At 33.5% G+C, this 18509-nt stretch overlaps 1 protein-coding gene across 4 annotated transcripts; it reads left to right on the forward strand.

Moving 5' to 3' along the window:
- Positions 1 to 43: 43 nt before the first annotated feature.
- LOC100367199 (nuclear transcription factor Y subunit alpha-like) lies at positions 44 to 14892 on the forward strand. Of its 4 annotated transcripts, none has more exons than XM_085501147.1 (8): positions 44 to 135; positions 2889 to 3019; positions 4048 to 4203; positions 5538 to 5781; positions 6604 to 6740; positions 8815 to 8988; positions 9345 to 9464; positions 11393 to 14892. In XM_085501147.1, the coding sequence occupies exons 2-8, from the start codon at positions 2903 to 2905 to the stop codon at positions 11540 to 11542; spliced, it is 1098 nt and encodes a 365-aa protein (XP_085357273.1). In that variant the 5' UTR covers positions 44 to 135; positions 2889 to 2902; the 3' UTR covers positions 11543 to 14892. The 4 variants fall into 4 exon arrangements, with proteins under 4 accessions (XP_085357273.1, XP_002731974.1, XP_085357276.1 ...); XM_002731928.4 differs by having other exon boundaries at positions 45 to 135; positions 6601 to 6740; XM_085501150.1 differs by having other exon boundaries at positions 45 to 135; positions 4048 to 4194; positions 6601 to 6740.
- Positions 14893 to 18509: the final 3617 nt, after the last annotated feature.

An 18509-nucleotide genomic window follows, 5' to 3' on the forward strand; every position in this document is an offset into this window, starting at 1 on the left:
TCATATGACACAATCCGTGCATTCTGAATGGTAATTCATCCCTTGCTGGTATAGGACAGCTTGGGTTGTCGTTTTCCTATTCGTTGGGCCAGTGTATCCTTATTTTGTAGCCAATCAGAACATCTTCTTTTACCTGTAAGTCACTAATTTTGCTTCTCTTGGTCGAAATATTGTCCAGTCAGCTCGAAAGCGGGAGATTCAGTCCACTCAGAGTGGAAAACAAATCGGGGTTGGCGATTTAAGTGCAAAAATGTGCTATGCGATGTCGACTCACAAAGCCGAGGCACCCTAAGCTTGGCTTTGTCTGCCATTTCGCAAAATTCGTCAAGTTTTTTTTCTCTACATTCCTGGGTTTTTATCTATGATCGGCGCGTCCACGTTATATGTTGGGACACTGTGATACTATTTAGATATATGGTATCGAAAATGTTTCAAATGCGATGCTATAATCACTCGACATTTTGCTAATATTTAAACCTATTTTTGACGATGATACAGCAGCAACGCGCCTGTGCTAAGACATGACAAGACATCACTTACATCTTCACTGTATATCGTGGTACTGATGTGTTCATATACGCATTTCATTATACTGTTGACCGCGAGAAATAGTTATCATGCAGCCACTTTTGTATAATATTATAGTCTTTAATATTCTTTGTTTTGATTATGATATATATGTTTTTATTTTTTTCTTTATTTTAATTTGTACTTTTTTTAATTTTGAAATATTGATACTTAGCTGAAACTGAGCTCCATATGAATATATATGACACCTTTACTTTTTTAACCGAAGTAAAAAAATTAACATATGCCAATTAAATTAATATCAACTTTTTAAAGTTTCCTGAAAAATAAATGACAATGATTTATCTGAATGGCACTAACAATTAAGTTTTGGTCTATTTAAATTCAAATTTTAGTTAATTAGTATTAAAAAGAAGCATGTGAGATATTGTTGGAAGATTTATAAAATGTTAACTTTCCCTCAAAAAAATCGAAACTATGAATAATGTTTAGGTAAAGTATTGAAGAGGGGGGGCAAGGGTTATTTTTGTTCAACGTAATTGCAATATTTTTTTGTTTGTACAATGTAAATAGAAAAAATAAATTCCGTAATTCTGTAATCACAGGCTAGACGTACAACGTAATCAATCAAATCTTTTTTTCGTACACTGTAAAAATGTGTCATTTTTCTCTACGTACAAAAATTCACATCCAAATAAAAAATCGTAAAGAATAATCCAGGGAAATTACATTTTAGAAACTGTAAAACGACTAGATGACACAATTCACTACAAAATTGAATGTCAAGACGTAAAAGGCCCTCTAACCAAATGAAGAGCACTACAAGGGTAATATGTGCATGCGTCTCTTCACATGGCGCAGCAATGGCGGAGAATTTGAGTCGGAGAGCTCTTCGGACCATTCAATGTTCCATTTGTTAACACTGTAAACTGTAAAAACGTCTTTTTTTTCTTCGTAAATTGTGAAAAGCCCTTTTTATTTCCCGTAAAACCGTACCAGCTACCCCCCTTGCCTCCCCTCATTGAACATTTCAGCTGCAATTTGCAATAAATTGTTTATGAGTTGAGAATTGTAGATACCCAGAAATAATATAAATTTCACTATATGTATTTCCATTTGTAAGGCTCAAAACAGCCATGTATATGATTTATTATCAGTGTGCAGAGAAGTATCTCAACATTTCTATAATTACTTGACAATTTAAATTTCTCTAGGTATTTCTTTTTATTTTACGTACAATTGTTTTGTTCAGTAACCAATGATATTTCACAGTCTCAGTACATTTTTGTGTATTAGACTAGATACAGTCTATTTTCGTAGTAGTGAATTGATGTGGGTGGGCCTTAAGTACGGGTCAGTCTGTATATGCAGGTTCCCATGGTAATGTACTGAAGTCATGGAGACAGCCAATCAATGATGACACAGAATCCTGTGCTCTCTATTTTTGTAGCGATTTACCAAACCATTCTTGAGTGCACTCAGAAGGGCTCGGCTGGATTCCTGGCTACATGTAAATATCTTCTAACACAAACCTTATTGTAATTTTACATAAAATTGAAAGATGTTGTATTTTAATTAAAATTCAAATTCTTATATATTCTTCGTCATGAAAATTGATCACTTAAAACATACATCACTGTAATGTCCGTAAAAATATGTTGTGCATGTAACTCATTGTATCTGCTGTGATGACACTAATAATGCAAGAATATTTTTGTTTTTATTTTTTAAACAGGATGGAAATTTTATATTTGTAATATTGAATATTTTCATCAAAAGTTTTCACCCCTCCTTTCCTACATTGTATGTCAACTTGTGGCTGAAATGTGTCATGGCTCATGTTTGAAAAATAAAATTCTTCCACCCTATGAAAGCTAAAAAACTGCAGCAGATGATGGTACTAAAAAATCTACAAAAGATTGAAAAATAGAGTTAAATCTGATATTAATAGATGCACAACTTAAATATTTGCATGCATTAATATATTGGAAATATATTTAGAACTAAAATAATACAAATCTATTGTCTTATATTTACAAAGCTTTTGTAGGACAATAAATGCTTATTTTTCTATTTTGCTGTTTGTTTTGTTTGTTTGGCAGAAACCAGAAAAAATTGTTTTTGTATTTAAAAAAAGGATGCTCAAGATACAATAATGTATTTATTCTATTAATAATTTATTTAAATTACAAAGATGTTTCTAGAAAAAATACAGTAATAAAAAACAAGAAATTTTTTTTTTTAACCTAACCTAACATTACATAATACCATGTGATTGCCATGGTATGAGACACAAAATAAAACCATATGAACACCCACAATATGGGATTTATTGTCATATTTCATTTTTATTTAAATAGGCTATCATTAAAGCATGGAGTCGAGTCCAGTGGCCCAAACCATCAATGCTGACCAGATAGCTATACAGACAATACAAGCAGCCCAACAACAAGGAAATGTCCAGGTTACACAGGCTGGACACGTACAACAGGTATTAATTCTCTTTTGCATATGCTTTCCATGTTTCCACATTGCATTGGAATATGTATTTATTACAAAGGGATAATATCTACATTTTAACGGGTATTATTTGCATTGCAAGGGTTATTATCTACATTGCAAGTGTAATTATCTACATTGCAAGGGTTATTATCCGCATTGCAAGGGTTATTATCTACATTGCAAGGGTTATTATCCGCATTGCAAGGGTTATTAACTACATTGCAAGGGTTATTATCCGCATTGCAAGGGTTATTATCTACATTGCAAGGGTTATTATCCGCATTGCAAGGGTTATTATCTACATTGCAAGTGTAATTATCTACATTGCAAGGGTTATTATCCGCATTGCAAGGGTTATTATCTACATTGCAAGGGTTATTATCGGCATTGCAAGAGTTATTATCGGCATTGCAAGGGTTATTATCTGCATTGCAAGGGTTATTATCTACATTGCAAGGGTTATTATCTACATTGCAAGGGTTATTATCTACATTGCAAGGGTTATTATCAACATTGCAAGGGTTATTATCCACATTGCAAGGGTTATTATCTACTTCGCAAAAGGATAATATCTACATTGTAATGGATATTATCTACCTCGCATAGGGTTAATATCTACATTTGTGGGAATCTATATTACAAGGGAGATAAAATCTGCATTGCAAGGGGATAATATTTACATTACAAGAGGATAATATCAACCTTAAAAGTGGGTAATATTGGCATTACAGTACAAAAAAGCTATCTGAACTGATATGTACCATACTCGTCTGAATTAGCACCAAGTGTACTCAGATCAAAAAATCATGTTTTTTAGAGGGTGGGCGCTTAATTGAGAACCACACTCGAGAAAAATATCCAAAAGAAAATTTTTTTCACTACATGTGTATGTGCCAGATTCAGATTTTAACTAGTAGACTGTGCCATCTCATTTATTGTTTATGGTATACTTACACCTTGTAGTGCATTCTTATAAATACAACAATTTTAAAATTGTTTATGTAAAATTATTTAAAGGCTGCTCAAGTTTTTCAAGTGAGCGGTGGTCAGATCCTACAGACAGCTTCAGGAGGGCAGCAAATTATGTTGCAGTTACCGCAGCATCAGCTGCAACAGTTACAGCTTGGACAGACAGCCATTCAAATACCAGTATCCGGATCACAGGTACAGCAGGTTAGTTAGTATCAGAATAGGAACATTCCATTTGTACATCGGGGTTGATAGACAAATTACAAGTTGTAGGCTCTTCTTGGCATCTGATTAACTTGTAAACAAATATGTGTAAGTTATTTCTTCTCCCTCACTTACAAGATTGTAAGGGATTTTCAGATATTCTCATTTCTTCTTACCAGTATTATGGATTCATTCTCTCTACAAATGTCTCTTGGGTAGTTCTATTTTAGATTTGTTCAATATGTTCAGTAATCTAATTTGAGTGAATACCTGTGTATGTTTTTGAATAACTGTGTCGTTTTTGGTAACAAAAAAATATCTTTGACTTCTTACTAGTATTGAAGACATCTAGCCATTGCTTTCGTATTTTGTATGTAAGTACAGTATCTTGAGTGGACCTCTGTCAGATTTGTTCATTTTGTGATAATGTCAAGGGATCACATTTAGGTGAAAACTTTTTTCCTCTATCAGGGTAAATGGTTAGTGTTGAAAACTTCAATAGTTGCTAGCCAGAATTTGATGTTCTTTTACGTTATGCATCTCAAACATCAGAGCTATATCAGACTAATAGTTTAAACATGTATTATTTGACTTTTTTAATTTTACTCAATTTCAAAAGTTTTCACATTACGTTGTTTAGTATTCTTAGTTTGTTTCCTTTATTTATTGTGCAGTACAGTCCAAGCATAACTCAGCTTCTAAGCTTCATATCAGCTGGTTTTGCCTTTTCATAATAACTTATTTATTGTAATAGTCACATGTTATTAAAATGAAACATATTTAGGCAGATTTCTATGTATAATATCAGAGGTACATTACTTGGGGTTTGCAACGCGAATAGTACTGTATGGTGTCATCATGCCAAGATCCCATTCAAATCTCATCTCGTAGATAGCGAGACTGATGCTACGACCTTCTGACATGACATACAATGTTCAAGGTTTACAATAAAAAATTTCTTGTCACTATCATAGTGAAAAAATGTAATACATTGAAAATCTACAGAAAATATAGTTCTCGAAATCCGTCATATCGTGATCAGCTATTTTGATCCACCTGGACATCCCAGGATCCCAGTTACCTCGGGCATGCACATTCGCATTTTTCTGAGTTGGAACGCTTATGCGAGAGTGAAATTGAAACGGGATCTTGGTATCATGTCACCGTAGTTACAAACCCCAAGTAATGTACCTCTGATAATACAGATATGTGTCGGTTTTGAAAGCCAGCCTAAAGCTATAATACAGACGATTGTTAGGTTCAGCTAGGACTGTACTGTATAACGGTAGTTGCTATAGTAGTTAGGTGCTGAATCACTTTAATTTTTTTTCCAGGTTCAGGTCATACAACCTCAGCAAATTCAAGTTCAGGCCGGGCAGCAAATACAACAAGTACAAAGCCAAACAGGACAGCCTCAACAGATCATCATTCAACAGCAACAGCCAGCACAACAAGGCAATCAACTCGCACAGTATCAGCAGTTCATTACTGCCGATGGACAAACAGTGTTATATCAACCAGTACAAGCAACTGATAATTCACAGACACAGATACTTCAACAAGTGCAGCAAATACAAGGTACTTTTTTTATTATAAACTCTACTTTAATGAAGAAGATTTTCAGAAAACAAACTTGATCTGAATAAGAACATGTCTGTGAAACTAACGGACTATAAATTAAAAAAGAAATTCATCAAGTTGATAGTATCTGATCGCCATATTATTACATTTGGATTTTAAGCTGATTAGTCTTGGTTTGAACCAGAGAAAACGTTAAGCAATTGAGTGAACTCTATTTATATTTAGTTATGTGTTTATAAATTCATGTATTCCTGGGTTAGTTACCGGTAGTAAATTGGACCAAAAAAAAATGTGGGGTCAGTTACGGACTAAAAAAAAAAATACTGGGCAGGCAGTGCTTTTATTTAAGAGTTTTAATTTTGTATTAATTGTTTCTAATGAGCAGATAGAACATAATCATGGTTTAACAGATTTGAAAAATAACTTAATAATCTTAGTTTTCTTAATATATTTCCTTAATGCAACTAAGTACTTTTCATTCACTACTTAGAAGTTAGTAAACAAATTGGGGGTTGAAACATATCTTATTTGTATAGAAATAAAAATATTTGGCTCATTTGCATATAAAATAAACTTTTTGATTTCAGGCAAAATATTGGTAGCTAGTTAACAGAAATTTATATAACTTTGCTAATTATATTATAAATTTTTTATTTAGTATTTCATCAATGAAGGAATATTTTAACATCATTAGTCATTAGTGTTTTTTAGCTTTTCTTGACAATGATTTTTTTCTTACATTTAATGTTGTCAGTACAAGGCACATTATTATATTAATTAGATTATTAACAGATTCTGCTGTGTCTTTGTTTCTAGCAGGGAATACTGTGCAGATACCACAATCTGTGACTGCTGCAACACCCACTGCTGCAACAACTACTACTACTACTGCCACTAACTCATCAAATGTGATCACCGTACCTGTTAGCTCAACCTCATCAGGTGGTATGGTTATGGTGAGTGTTGGTTCTCGTGTATTATGTCTACTTCATTTTTAAATACCAGTCGCTGGTTTTAGTAATTCATATCTACATAGACCACTAACTCATCCTCATCAACATCATCACATTATTCATCTTACTCAAAATATTGGCAAGCAATTTGTTCCTATGAATGTGCTGCTAAAAAGATGTTGGTGTAATTTTGTATTATTACATAATATTATTATACATCTGTCACTGTAATGCCACAAGTTACAGCGTGCCGTAATTTTGTATTATTACATAATATTATTATACATCTGTCACTGTAATGCCACAAGTTACAGCGTGCCGTAATTTTGTATTATTACATAATATTATTATACATCTGTCACTGTAATGCCACAAGTTACAGCGTGCCGTAATTTTGTATTATTACATAATATTATTATACATCTGTCACTGTAATGCCACAAGTTACAGCATGCCGTAATTTTGTATTATTACATAATATTATTATACATCTGTCACTGTAATGCCATAAGTTTACAGCGTGCCGTAATTTTGTATTATTACATAATATTATTATACATCTGTCACTGTAATGCCACAAGTTACAGCGTGCCGTAATTTTGTATTATTACATAATATTATTATACATCTGTCACTGTAATGCCACAAGTTACAGCGTGCCGTAATTTTGTATTATTACATAATATTATTATACATCTGTCACTGTAATGCCATAAGTTACAGCGTGCCGTAATTTTGTATTATTACATAATATTATTATACATCTGTCACTGTAATGCCACAAGTTACAGCGTGCCGTAATTTTGTATTATTACATAATATTATTATACATCTGTCACTGTAATGCCACAAGTTACAGCGTGCCGTAATTTTGTATTATTACATAATATTATTATACATCTGTCACTGTAATGCCACAAGTTACAGCGTGCCGTAATTTTGTATTATTACATAATATTATTATACATCTGTCACTGTAATGCCACAAGTTACAGCGTGCCGTAATTTTGTATTATTACATAATATTATTATACATCTGTCACTGTAATGCCACAAGTTACAGCGTGCCGTAATTTTGTATTATTACATAATATTATTATACATCTGTCACTGTAATGCCACAAGTTACAGCGTGCCGTAATTTTGTATTATTACATAATATTATTATACATCTGTCACTGTAATGCCACAAGTTACAGCATGCCGTAATTTTGTATTATTACATAATATTATTATACATCTGTCACTGTAATGCCACAAGTTACAGCGTGCCGTAATTTTGTATTATTACATAATATTATTATACATCTGTCACTGTAATGCCATAAGTTACAGCGTGCCGTAATTTTGTATTATTACATAATATTATTATACATCTGTCACTGTAATGCCACAAGTTACAGCATGCCGTAATTTTGTATTATTACATAATATTATTATACATCTGTCACTGTAATGCCACAAGTTACAGCGTGCCGTAATTTTGTATTATTACATAATATTATTATACATCTGTCACTGTAATGCCATAAGTTACAGCGTGCCGTAATTTTGTATTATTACATAATATTATTATACATCTGTCACTGTAATGCCATAAGTTACAGCGTGCCATAATTTTACTTGGTATTTTCATCCTACCACATAAGGAAATGCAAAATCCAAATATGGAATGATTATGTGCATAAGCGTCCTCTAATAATAAAAACCAACATGGCTGTCACCAGGGTTTGACCGGACTCCACACAAAGAAGTTCACTGATTATGTTCTAAACATTTTGGATTTTGGCATTCCCACGACTTATCCTTGGAAGGAAAAGATGTATAATAATAAGGTTATTACGAGGATACCTCAAAGTATGAACTATGACAGTGCGCCGTCACAACAACCTCTGCTGTAGGTATCCTCATAATAAACTCATATTATTAATTTCGTCTGTGGAAAATGTGCATTGATGAAAATGTGCGTCAATTTGTTGGACAAGCAGACTGAAATTTCATTTGGTAATCTAACTTTGGGAGCTGTCATCGTATGTGGGAACCATCAGTAAGCTGTTCTCCTTTTCATTTTCTCAAGATGGTACCTGGTGCAGGGGGAGTGCAGACAATGCAAAGAATACCATTGCCTGGGGCAGAACTATTGGAGGAAGAGCCACTCTATGTTAACGCTAAGCAGTATCATCGGATTTTAAAAAGGAGACAGGCAAGAGCTAAACTAGAAGCAGAAGGAAAAATTCCCAAAGAAAGGAAGGTAGGACAGTACAATAATGAGTATCCATACTGGTATTCACCATGGAGATATGCATTGTTATTCAGTTCGTAGAATCTTGAAGTTTCTATTTATCATATTGATGTGTTCGATATGTCTGTTGGACGCTGGTTGACAGTACCTGGCTGTCTATACTTGACATGGTTGCTATATGCATACTATGCATAGTCAAAGAATTTGCAATATTTCCTACCCACACTACTACAGTCTAGATAGAAAGGCAGCACTGATGGAGGCGCCATGCTCTCTTAAAAGTGTCTTATCGGTAATTGGGTTCTCATTTTTCCATTTATATTATTATATTATGATAATTAAACAATTTGATTTATACTTTTCAGAAATATTTACATGAATCACGACATAAACATGCGATGAACCGTGTCAGAGGAGATGGTGGAAGATTCCATTCTCTCATAGAAAATGAATCTGCGGATGGAATCGGTCTAGATGTAGCACAGGTAAACCAATGAGACATTCAATTATTATTGTGTGATATAAAAAGAGAAAAATCTTGAATTTTCACATTTTCAAGGTTATAAATACTTAAAGGTTTTGAGTTTTTTTGTAATTGCCTTTGTTTATTGCATCATTTTATCCATTTGTTGCTTTGTAGATTTATTTTCTTCAACAAGCTAAGTGAAGTAACCGTATGTAGTTTTTCAGCTCTGCAAGAGTGAGCTTTTAACATAATGAAAATACAGTAGAACGTTGATTATTCGGACGTCGATTATCCGAAATGTTCGGTTATTCAAACCTACTGTGTGTCCCCCAAAGTTTGTATGCAGGTCTGGCTGTGGTCCGTATAATACAAAAGTCAACTGTGAACAATAAATACTACAGTCGTCTTGTGTGATTTCCTGGTGCAACACTTTCAATAAAGCTATTATCAACATGTAATCCGACGTCTTTCACGTGTACGTTCATTGTTTACAGTGTCTGCGCAAACAATGAAACGAATTACAGTACCCAATAATTTCCTAAATTCAGACAAGCCTTATTACGCCACACCAGTGTTCCACTGTAAATAAAAAATGTCTTAAAAACACAAACTTCATCAAATGTCTTCTCTACTGTCTACAGTCAGATCCTTAACTTTACCAAGTTGTAAGTCACCGCAGTTCGGATACGTTTCCCGGGAAAATTGTACGGAGTTCCACTGCCGTCAAATAAACGCGGCCATGAGCCGATCCCATGTTTTTTCCGATTTTTAATTTTAATGTCCAGTATCAGAAGTCACATCCTTTTCGGAATAAAAAAAGAAAGAAAATAACTTCTGGGATGTCTTGCCACAGAAGCGACGCCAGTTTAATAGTGCAGTGAAAAAGAGTGACGAAACGACAACCCCTTGGTGCGCCTCTTTGATGGTTTATCAGCAGACAACGGCAACCAATGACCAGTCGGCGGGCCGTTCAATGGTTCACAGCGTCAAAGTGTTTACGTCCGGTGATCACAGTAGCCAACCTGGATTTTTACAACAATTTATTATGTCAATCGTTCTAGGTGTTAAAAACTTTGCTGAATCCAATAAAATCGTGACATCTTGTAGCAGTTTACCATTCAAAAATCCACGAGCAATCTGGTAACATCGAGCCGATCTATACACAGCAAATACGAAGCAACCTTTCACCTGTTTACTTTATCTAGCGTTGGCATGGCTACCCCAGTGAAATGCAAACGCTGTGTGCTTGATTTGGACACGAAGGTGTCAATTATAAATCGACTAGAACGTGGCGAAACCGCAAGCAATCTATCTACAGAGTATGGTGTTGGTAAATCGACGATATCCGATATCAAGGCAAAACAAAAGCTGCTGGATTTTTCTAGTAAAATGGATTCAAGTGCAGGACTCAAACGAAAGATAATGAAAACAGCCTATGACGATCGTTTAGAGAAATCCGTCTTCACTTGGTTCCGGGACTTGGTTTTCCCAAGAAAGAAGCAAAGAAACTTATTATCGCTACATTTTACGGACATTTTGAATCATTTTTTAACATTCCAGCATGCAACATTTTTATTACAATGTATTACTGATTAAATAAAAATGTTTTTAATGACGTACTCTACATGTACTATTGTTTGATTTCATTACAGTCATGTGCGTTAGAATTTGTGTGTACGTGAGCCTGTAAATTTGAGCACGCCCACACAAGATCGCATATCCGAACTGTTTGCATAACCGAACAAAAAGCATGTCCCCCTAACAGTCCAGATAATCGACGTTCTACTGTAAAACCATACTATTTTAAGGCAACCCATTTGGCCTAATTGGTGGGCAGTGAAGGGTCTTATTCTGGTCCACAATCTTTGTTGGTACCTAAAATTTATTGACAATAATTTGTGGGAATCTCAAACTATAAAATTAAACCTTTTGTTTGTTTTTTCGCAGAACGGATCATCTGTGGATACGAATGCACTGCCGTTACATCTTGATGTCTCAGCCGATCCTGGAATAATGAATGCCCATGTCATTATGGAACATTCTGCTGATTTAGTCGGGGTTCCAACAACTGACGGTGCACACAATGGAGATCACTAGCTAAATCATCATCAAATCAATGAACAATGATTTTATTGTATCCAGTATTGTCACTTTTAGCTACACTTACCTGCTGAAGATTGCATCATCTAGTGTCAGTCATGTGACTTAAATCATGTGACCCATGATTGGAATTGATAGCATAGGTTTCTCATCATAACATTGTCTGGTTATATCTCAAATCACTCTCTGCCATTAAAATTAAAACAGAGATCACATTTTAACAAAACATTAATATTGCTCATACAGAATTACATGAATATTCAGTCTGCACACCAGTCGCTTCAATGCTGTGGGATCCAGGGGTCTCTATTACCCTGGTACATTCTGTTGGTGCTGCATCATTGTAAGAAATTCTTTATACTAAAGAAAACAATTCTTTTCACATTCTTTTGCTATTCGACTTGTATTAGCTTACTTCATTTTAAATTTAACCCTGGTACTTTAAATAATTGGTTACAATTGATGTTGTAAGTCTCAATTAATTTCTCAAACTCATTGAATAATCAGTAATATACTGTAATCAGAGCGAAGTATGATACATGTCCTCACCATAGCATGTAGTTCAAAATACAAGGTTAGAAACTAACCCGAACAAAATTTTTGATGTTTTGCCACCATTTGTAGCACTCAGACAAAGGTATAAATGGACATACTTTTAAATAAAATCCGTATTTATAATTTAAAGAGAGAAACAAGAAAGAGAATAAAAAACATATTTTAATATTTATACATGTATTTGTACTGGTATTTGAAACTGTTTGTGTACTTTGCTCTGTGTTTGTTGTGAATCCCTCATTTGCTGAGACTATTTGTTGACTTTTCATTCCTAAAATGAACTCTATTCATGTTTCAATTTGTGAAGTGATGAAAGCTTGTACGTCTTTTAAAGCTTTCTTGTTGTTGATTTTAATATTTATATAGAATATAGCTTTTCTTTTTTCAAAACAGCAAATTTTTATTATTGAAGTGTTTTTAATTAACAAAAAAACTATTTTTGTATTTTATCCAAGTAAACACTTTACTGTACTTGTTACTCGCTAGTTGATTAGTTTTTTGTTTGAGAAGTAATATCTTAATTAAAGGTCGGAGGTCGTTGTGCTGTGTTTGAATCCCATGCAACATGTGTTTAATACACTGGTTGTTACATGGAATGTGAATGCACACTGTTCAATGACTGTAACTCTTTATGGCCAATCAACATTACAAGGTTTCTGATAGAAGTGCATCTTGCTGCATCGACATAGGACTCAGTGATATATACAACGTGTGTAAAATGCATTTTTTGTTTTAACAGGCACTGCACAGTGACCACCGCTCTTTATCAGACATCCAAACCACAGTAACTCAACATTAGTTACTTTGCTGTTCCAGTTATTTTTTTTTCTCCCTGTAATGACATATTGGCTCAATTACATCCAATAACAGAGACACATAACTACTTCAAACACGCACTGTTGATTATGCTTTTCACCTAATAACACGTGTTTCTTGTAAACCATTTTAAACAGGTGGTTTTACATGTTTTTTAAATAATATATCAGAAGTGACTCATCCTGATTATTTGTACCATTCATATGTGGTGTATGTAGTTTTCTTTAGATTCTTCGTTCAATTGTTATTATGTATTCATTCAAGATGTAATGTGTCTTGCACATTGTTCTCAAGCAAAACTTTTATATTGACTATAATAATGGTAATCATTTCTTAATGTGTCTGAATGATAATACATCACAATTAGTGCAGTGTACTGGGTTCCATATAGTCCCATGTAACATACAGTACATGTCAAATATATCTTTGGTTCATACAAAATTCAACCATTCGTAGTAGTGGTATATTATCCACTTGCTATGACAACCTCATGATACTATTATTGTGTTAAAATCTTTTTTTCCGAACCCAAACAAATAGATTTTAGAATTCCTCTACCCTGTCATGGGTTACTTGCACGTTAATGTTATGACAGTTGTATTAAAAGCAAAACTCAATTGAAGTCCTGGACATGTTATGTAATATGTCTACTTTTAATAAATACAATCAGCTTTTGTGATTCTCAAGATATTCAATTAAGTTTTGCAGACAATACAATTTTAACGCAATCTCTGTAAATGTATAAGATCAGATTCAGAATTGTATTTTATCTGCTTTACTTCTACGTAAAAAGTACAATAAATCAAAAAGAAATGTACAAATTATCTTTCCCTGCTGTCGTATACATTATTCTCACTTTGTAGTACAGTGTATTTTATTTGAAATGAGAGCGTCGTCACCTGTGTATGCGCACCAATTCAGTCCCAAGCTACTATAACACGCTAAAAACGCAAAGGCTCATGGGTAGATGTTTGTAAACAATTGCACGCTATGGTCATCTGATGTATGCACAGGTGACGACTCCCTCGCTTTAATACAAAATAACCTAGTGAATACATAATTTATGGTCAACATGTATATAAAATATTGTGATCAGAGAGTACTAATAAAATTATCAATCCTAAAATATTAGAACGGTTGACACAAATCCAGTACCCCTGTGATGCTGACCGGGGTCAGCAAGACGTTTATTGCAGGTCATGCGCTAAATGTGGGAATGCACTATTACCACATGTACAAATATGGCCCAATTTAACATGTACACTGATGTAGATCATCATCATCAATGAAACTCTCCATAGTGAATATATCAAGGCATTTCAGAGTGTGTTAGGGTTTACAATAAGATTCACTCAAAGTGCTACAGTCGGCGTTCAACATGCGTTTGAATTTTATGTAACCAAACAATGTATTTTATACATGTTGTATATTTCGCTATGGAACCCACAATGCAGTGCGACAACTATCCCTTCACTTGTCAGTAATATTTCATGTTTCACAGACAATGTATAAAATTATTTCTAAAAATGCATTAACATACTAGTATACTGTATAGGACTTAAATTTTCAATGGATTTAAATTTTTGCTGGTAGGTAAAGACACTGAAGTAAAATTTAATGAATATACAAAGTTAATAATATAATGTATTGTTCCCTTCACAAACCTGTCAATATCTGTACATCAAATCTGCTAATACTAAACCCAGTGACTATTTCTCTACAGTAATCAATATTTTCTGTCAATTTGTCAGTCAAATTAGCATACTTTGACAAGTCAAAGTGATTATTAGCAGTAAATCGTTGACTATGGTAGTGTTGTTTGGTAATAACAAACTTTGGACTGTCAAAAAGACAAAAACTAGGTGATACATATTTGATTCCCACTTCTCTTTACCTATTTGTAAATGACTTGTATATTTGTCAGTGATTGTATCAGATTTTGAATATATGAAAATAAACCTGTCAATCTTTCAGGATTTTTAGTGTCCGCTCTTCCATTGTTATATGCAGACTCTTGTGTCCAATTGCATTCTGGGAAGTATATACAAACTGCGTCAGATGCATCTATGTGGCAATGAGTTTTTAAAATATATACTTGCCATACTGATTTTGCATGATTTGTTCAGCAGAGATCACTGTCAGTTGATTATGGTAGCATATTCATTCATTTTAGCTGTGGGCTTTCCACATCACATAAATTGGAGATGGGTTACAGAAAATCTCATTATATAGGCTCATTGATATCATATTTTTTGTTGCAAGTATGAATCGAAATAATGTAGATGAGTTTATAAGCAGTGTTGTTGAAACAGACAACTCGGTTTCATTGTCTAGTCATTTTTCATATATACAGCCAGTCTCTTTATTTACATTTATTCTTTCTATAATCACAATGCATGAATGATTGTATGCCAAGATTGTATCGGGTAGTTGTGGTCAGAATCTAATACACGTACTACCTTTTGCATTTACAAGACTGACCAGTATTTACAATCATAAACATACTATAACTTGCATGATTACAGATACACAAGAGGGGCACAATTCAAAGGAATCTATTTTTCACCATACACTGATATGCAAATACTGTAAATCATGTGTATTATTTTATCAAAACCTTCACAGAGAGAGACTTAAGAAAATTGAACATTCAGATTGTCCTGGTTTCTTCTCAAAAGAATTGTCTGAAAATTATGGTAGAATATGACCTTTAAGTCGTATTTTATTACCATTTTATCACTTCACACTTATCTAAATGATTTATTGTCAAAACTAGTCATAAACCCACCCTGTGTTTATCTGAAACTCCCTAATCACATATTTCAAGTAGTAGTGTTCATGCACAGCTTCTTAGCACTGGTTAATTTAGGTATTTGAACTCTTGACCCATGCTAAGAAAACGTACACGAAGCTTAACATGAGCTGAGAAAATCTAAGTAAGGATTAAATCTGGCCCATTTTTTAAGATCGTGTCCAGTTCCTTAACTTGGGCTAATATAGTGTGCGTGAACGCCAAGCGTCCAAAATGCCATTGTATTCAAATCAATGTCATTTTAACAATTTACCATTTATATTCATAACTAATTATTTAGGTATGCCATTTCTGACATGACAATCAATACATCAAGGGGCATTGTACTTGAGAACAAATAAACTGACATGAGACTCTACTTCCTGTTATTTGAATTTACTTGGTATTGTTTCATAACCATAGAACTTATATGTACTGTAAAATACTTTTTTTTTTATCTGGAATTAATTTTCTCTGAAAAGACTTTTTGGGTGTTTGTATGGAATTTATTTTCACTGAATTTTTGACAAGTTGGATGTAACATATAGAAAAAAAAGGTATATTCAATGGATTTTTTTTCACTGAATCATTCCTTCAGTATTTTACAGTATACTTTCCTAGTTACTGTACTGAGTAATCATAGTTAAAATGACCAAAGTTTTTGTATATTCTTAACAAGTTAGGGCGTTCCTTATCTACTATTGGTACAGACTGGTCAAAAATTATATGGCCAAATGGCAAACATATTTTTCATTGATGCAATGAAACTTTAGTTTGAGTAAAATTATATGTCACTACTGTACCATGGTACACGGAACTACAAAGCCCTTAGTTCCGTGCATGGTACAATGTTTATATAGGCATTTGTTTCTGTTTGGTCTTTCACGACAGGAAGCTGTCACATTACATCACGGGATTTACAATTAACTCCAGTGTTGAATGGTTCTAATGTGGTTTTTGATATTTTTATTTGTTACATGCAATGATACTACGGCAATAACATTTGAGTAGTCACATGGACTATACTACAAGCAAATATTGTAAATGCTTTAATTATTCACTGGGTTTTGATTTCACAGATTGTAAAAATAAATCATACTTAGAATTATATGAATTCCAAAACAAATGAATACTGTAAACGGGTTAATTATTCACTGGGTTTTAATTTAGCTTATTTCGCTGACTGGAAAATGAGCTAAATTAAAACCCAGTGAATATGTAAAATTTACCAAAGAACACATCTAAATGATAAAACCGTGAATTTAAACCGTGAATATGCCTGAAATGGTAAATCAGTGAAATTTAAACCCAGTGAAAATTAATCATTTTACAGTATATGATATAATGTACAAATAGTGAAATTAAAAACGGTGAATATTAATGCTTTTACAGTAGTCAAATACACACACAAACTTTCCCTTGCAATACAACTTACTCCACAATGATTACTTTCACTTTTTATTTATCACTATTTCCATAGAATTAGAATGCTGGAAATGCATCTTACTTTCACTTATCACAAAAAAGAAAGAAAATATATTCACATCAGCCATGATATTGCAATGGGAGCAGCTTTTTAGCTGCATTCACACATTGGTATGGTGTCTAGAAACCTCACTGAAAACTGTAAGCATTTTGTAGATTTGAAATCTTATCAAACGAATTCCTGAAATCAAATTTTGAAAAAAATAAAGTGGGCCTGATTACAACAATGAAAGTAAACGCCCCACCCTTCAGCACTACAATATTTCTGGATTGGTTGCCATACCAACTGATTTTCTATTTCATGGTACATGTAATCACAGTGATCAGTGAGAGGTGTTTTGCATGTACTGTGGAATACTTTATTTTCGCTGGAATTAATTTTCGCTGAAAAGACTTTTTGGGCGTTTTGTATGGAATTTATTTTCACTGATTTTTGATGAGTTTAATGTGAAATATAGGAAAAAAAGTTTATTTGCTGGATTTTATTTTCACGGAATCATCCCTTCAGCGAAAATAGCGAAAATAAATTCCAAGCGAAAATAAAGTATTCTACAGTATATTGTAATGCCAAGTAGCAATGCAATTTTAGGATACTAGCCACAACATTCCTGTACATAACATTCCATCCTGCAAGGCTGAATTAAATTTCAAATTAATGACGTGAATGTGAAGTAAAAGGTAAAGAACTTGAGCTACACAATGATATTGTAAACAACCTCATTCCTAGTTATTGCAATAAAGTCAACAGTTTAGCTACCTATTGATCCCATATGGAGATCTTGTACCCTACATCAATATATGGTTCACAGTTGAACTTTCTATAACTTATCTAAAATAAAAAGTAATGAAATCTTGCTTTTTTTCATACAGATGTACATTTGCCCAATTTATCAGCCTGGGTCAATGACCAACGTTCCACTGGTTACCAACTTTCCACATATTCCTGAAAAGGCTACTAATATTAGCTCATTAAACTATGTCACTTTACGGCAATGTAATGAAGAATGGGAAGGTCACACTTCTTTCAATATGGCAACTATCTTTTGTTAAACATACAACTGTCACCAGCCAATCAATGTCACTCATATTCACTCTACATGTATAACCATGGAGGCAAAATATTAGCAGCCATTCTCAAATAAAATGGAGAGTTGGAAACCAAACTACCATTACCGTTACAGTCTGTATTAGAAGTCTCACCCATTCTTTTTGAACAATTGAAAAAATTCACTATTTCTTATATGTGTAGATGCTCTAATAGAAGCAGCATCCCCTATGTTGCATTGTACCATTTTAATAGAAGCCGCGGTTTCTAAT

This window comes from Saccoglossus kowalevskii, chromosome 1 (genome assembly GCF_978046115.1).
Source record: "Saccoglossus kowalevskii chromosome 1, keSacKowa6.1, whole genome shotgun sequence".
In the NCBI taxonomy this organism is placed as follows: Eukaryota; Metazoa; Hemichordata; class Enteropneusta; family Harrimaniidae; genus Saccoglossus; species Saccoglossus kowalevskii.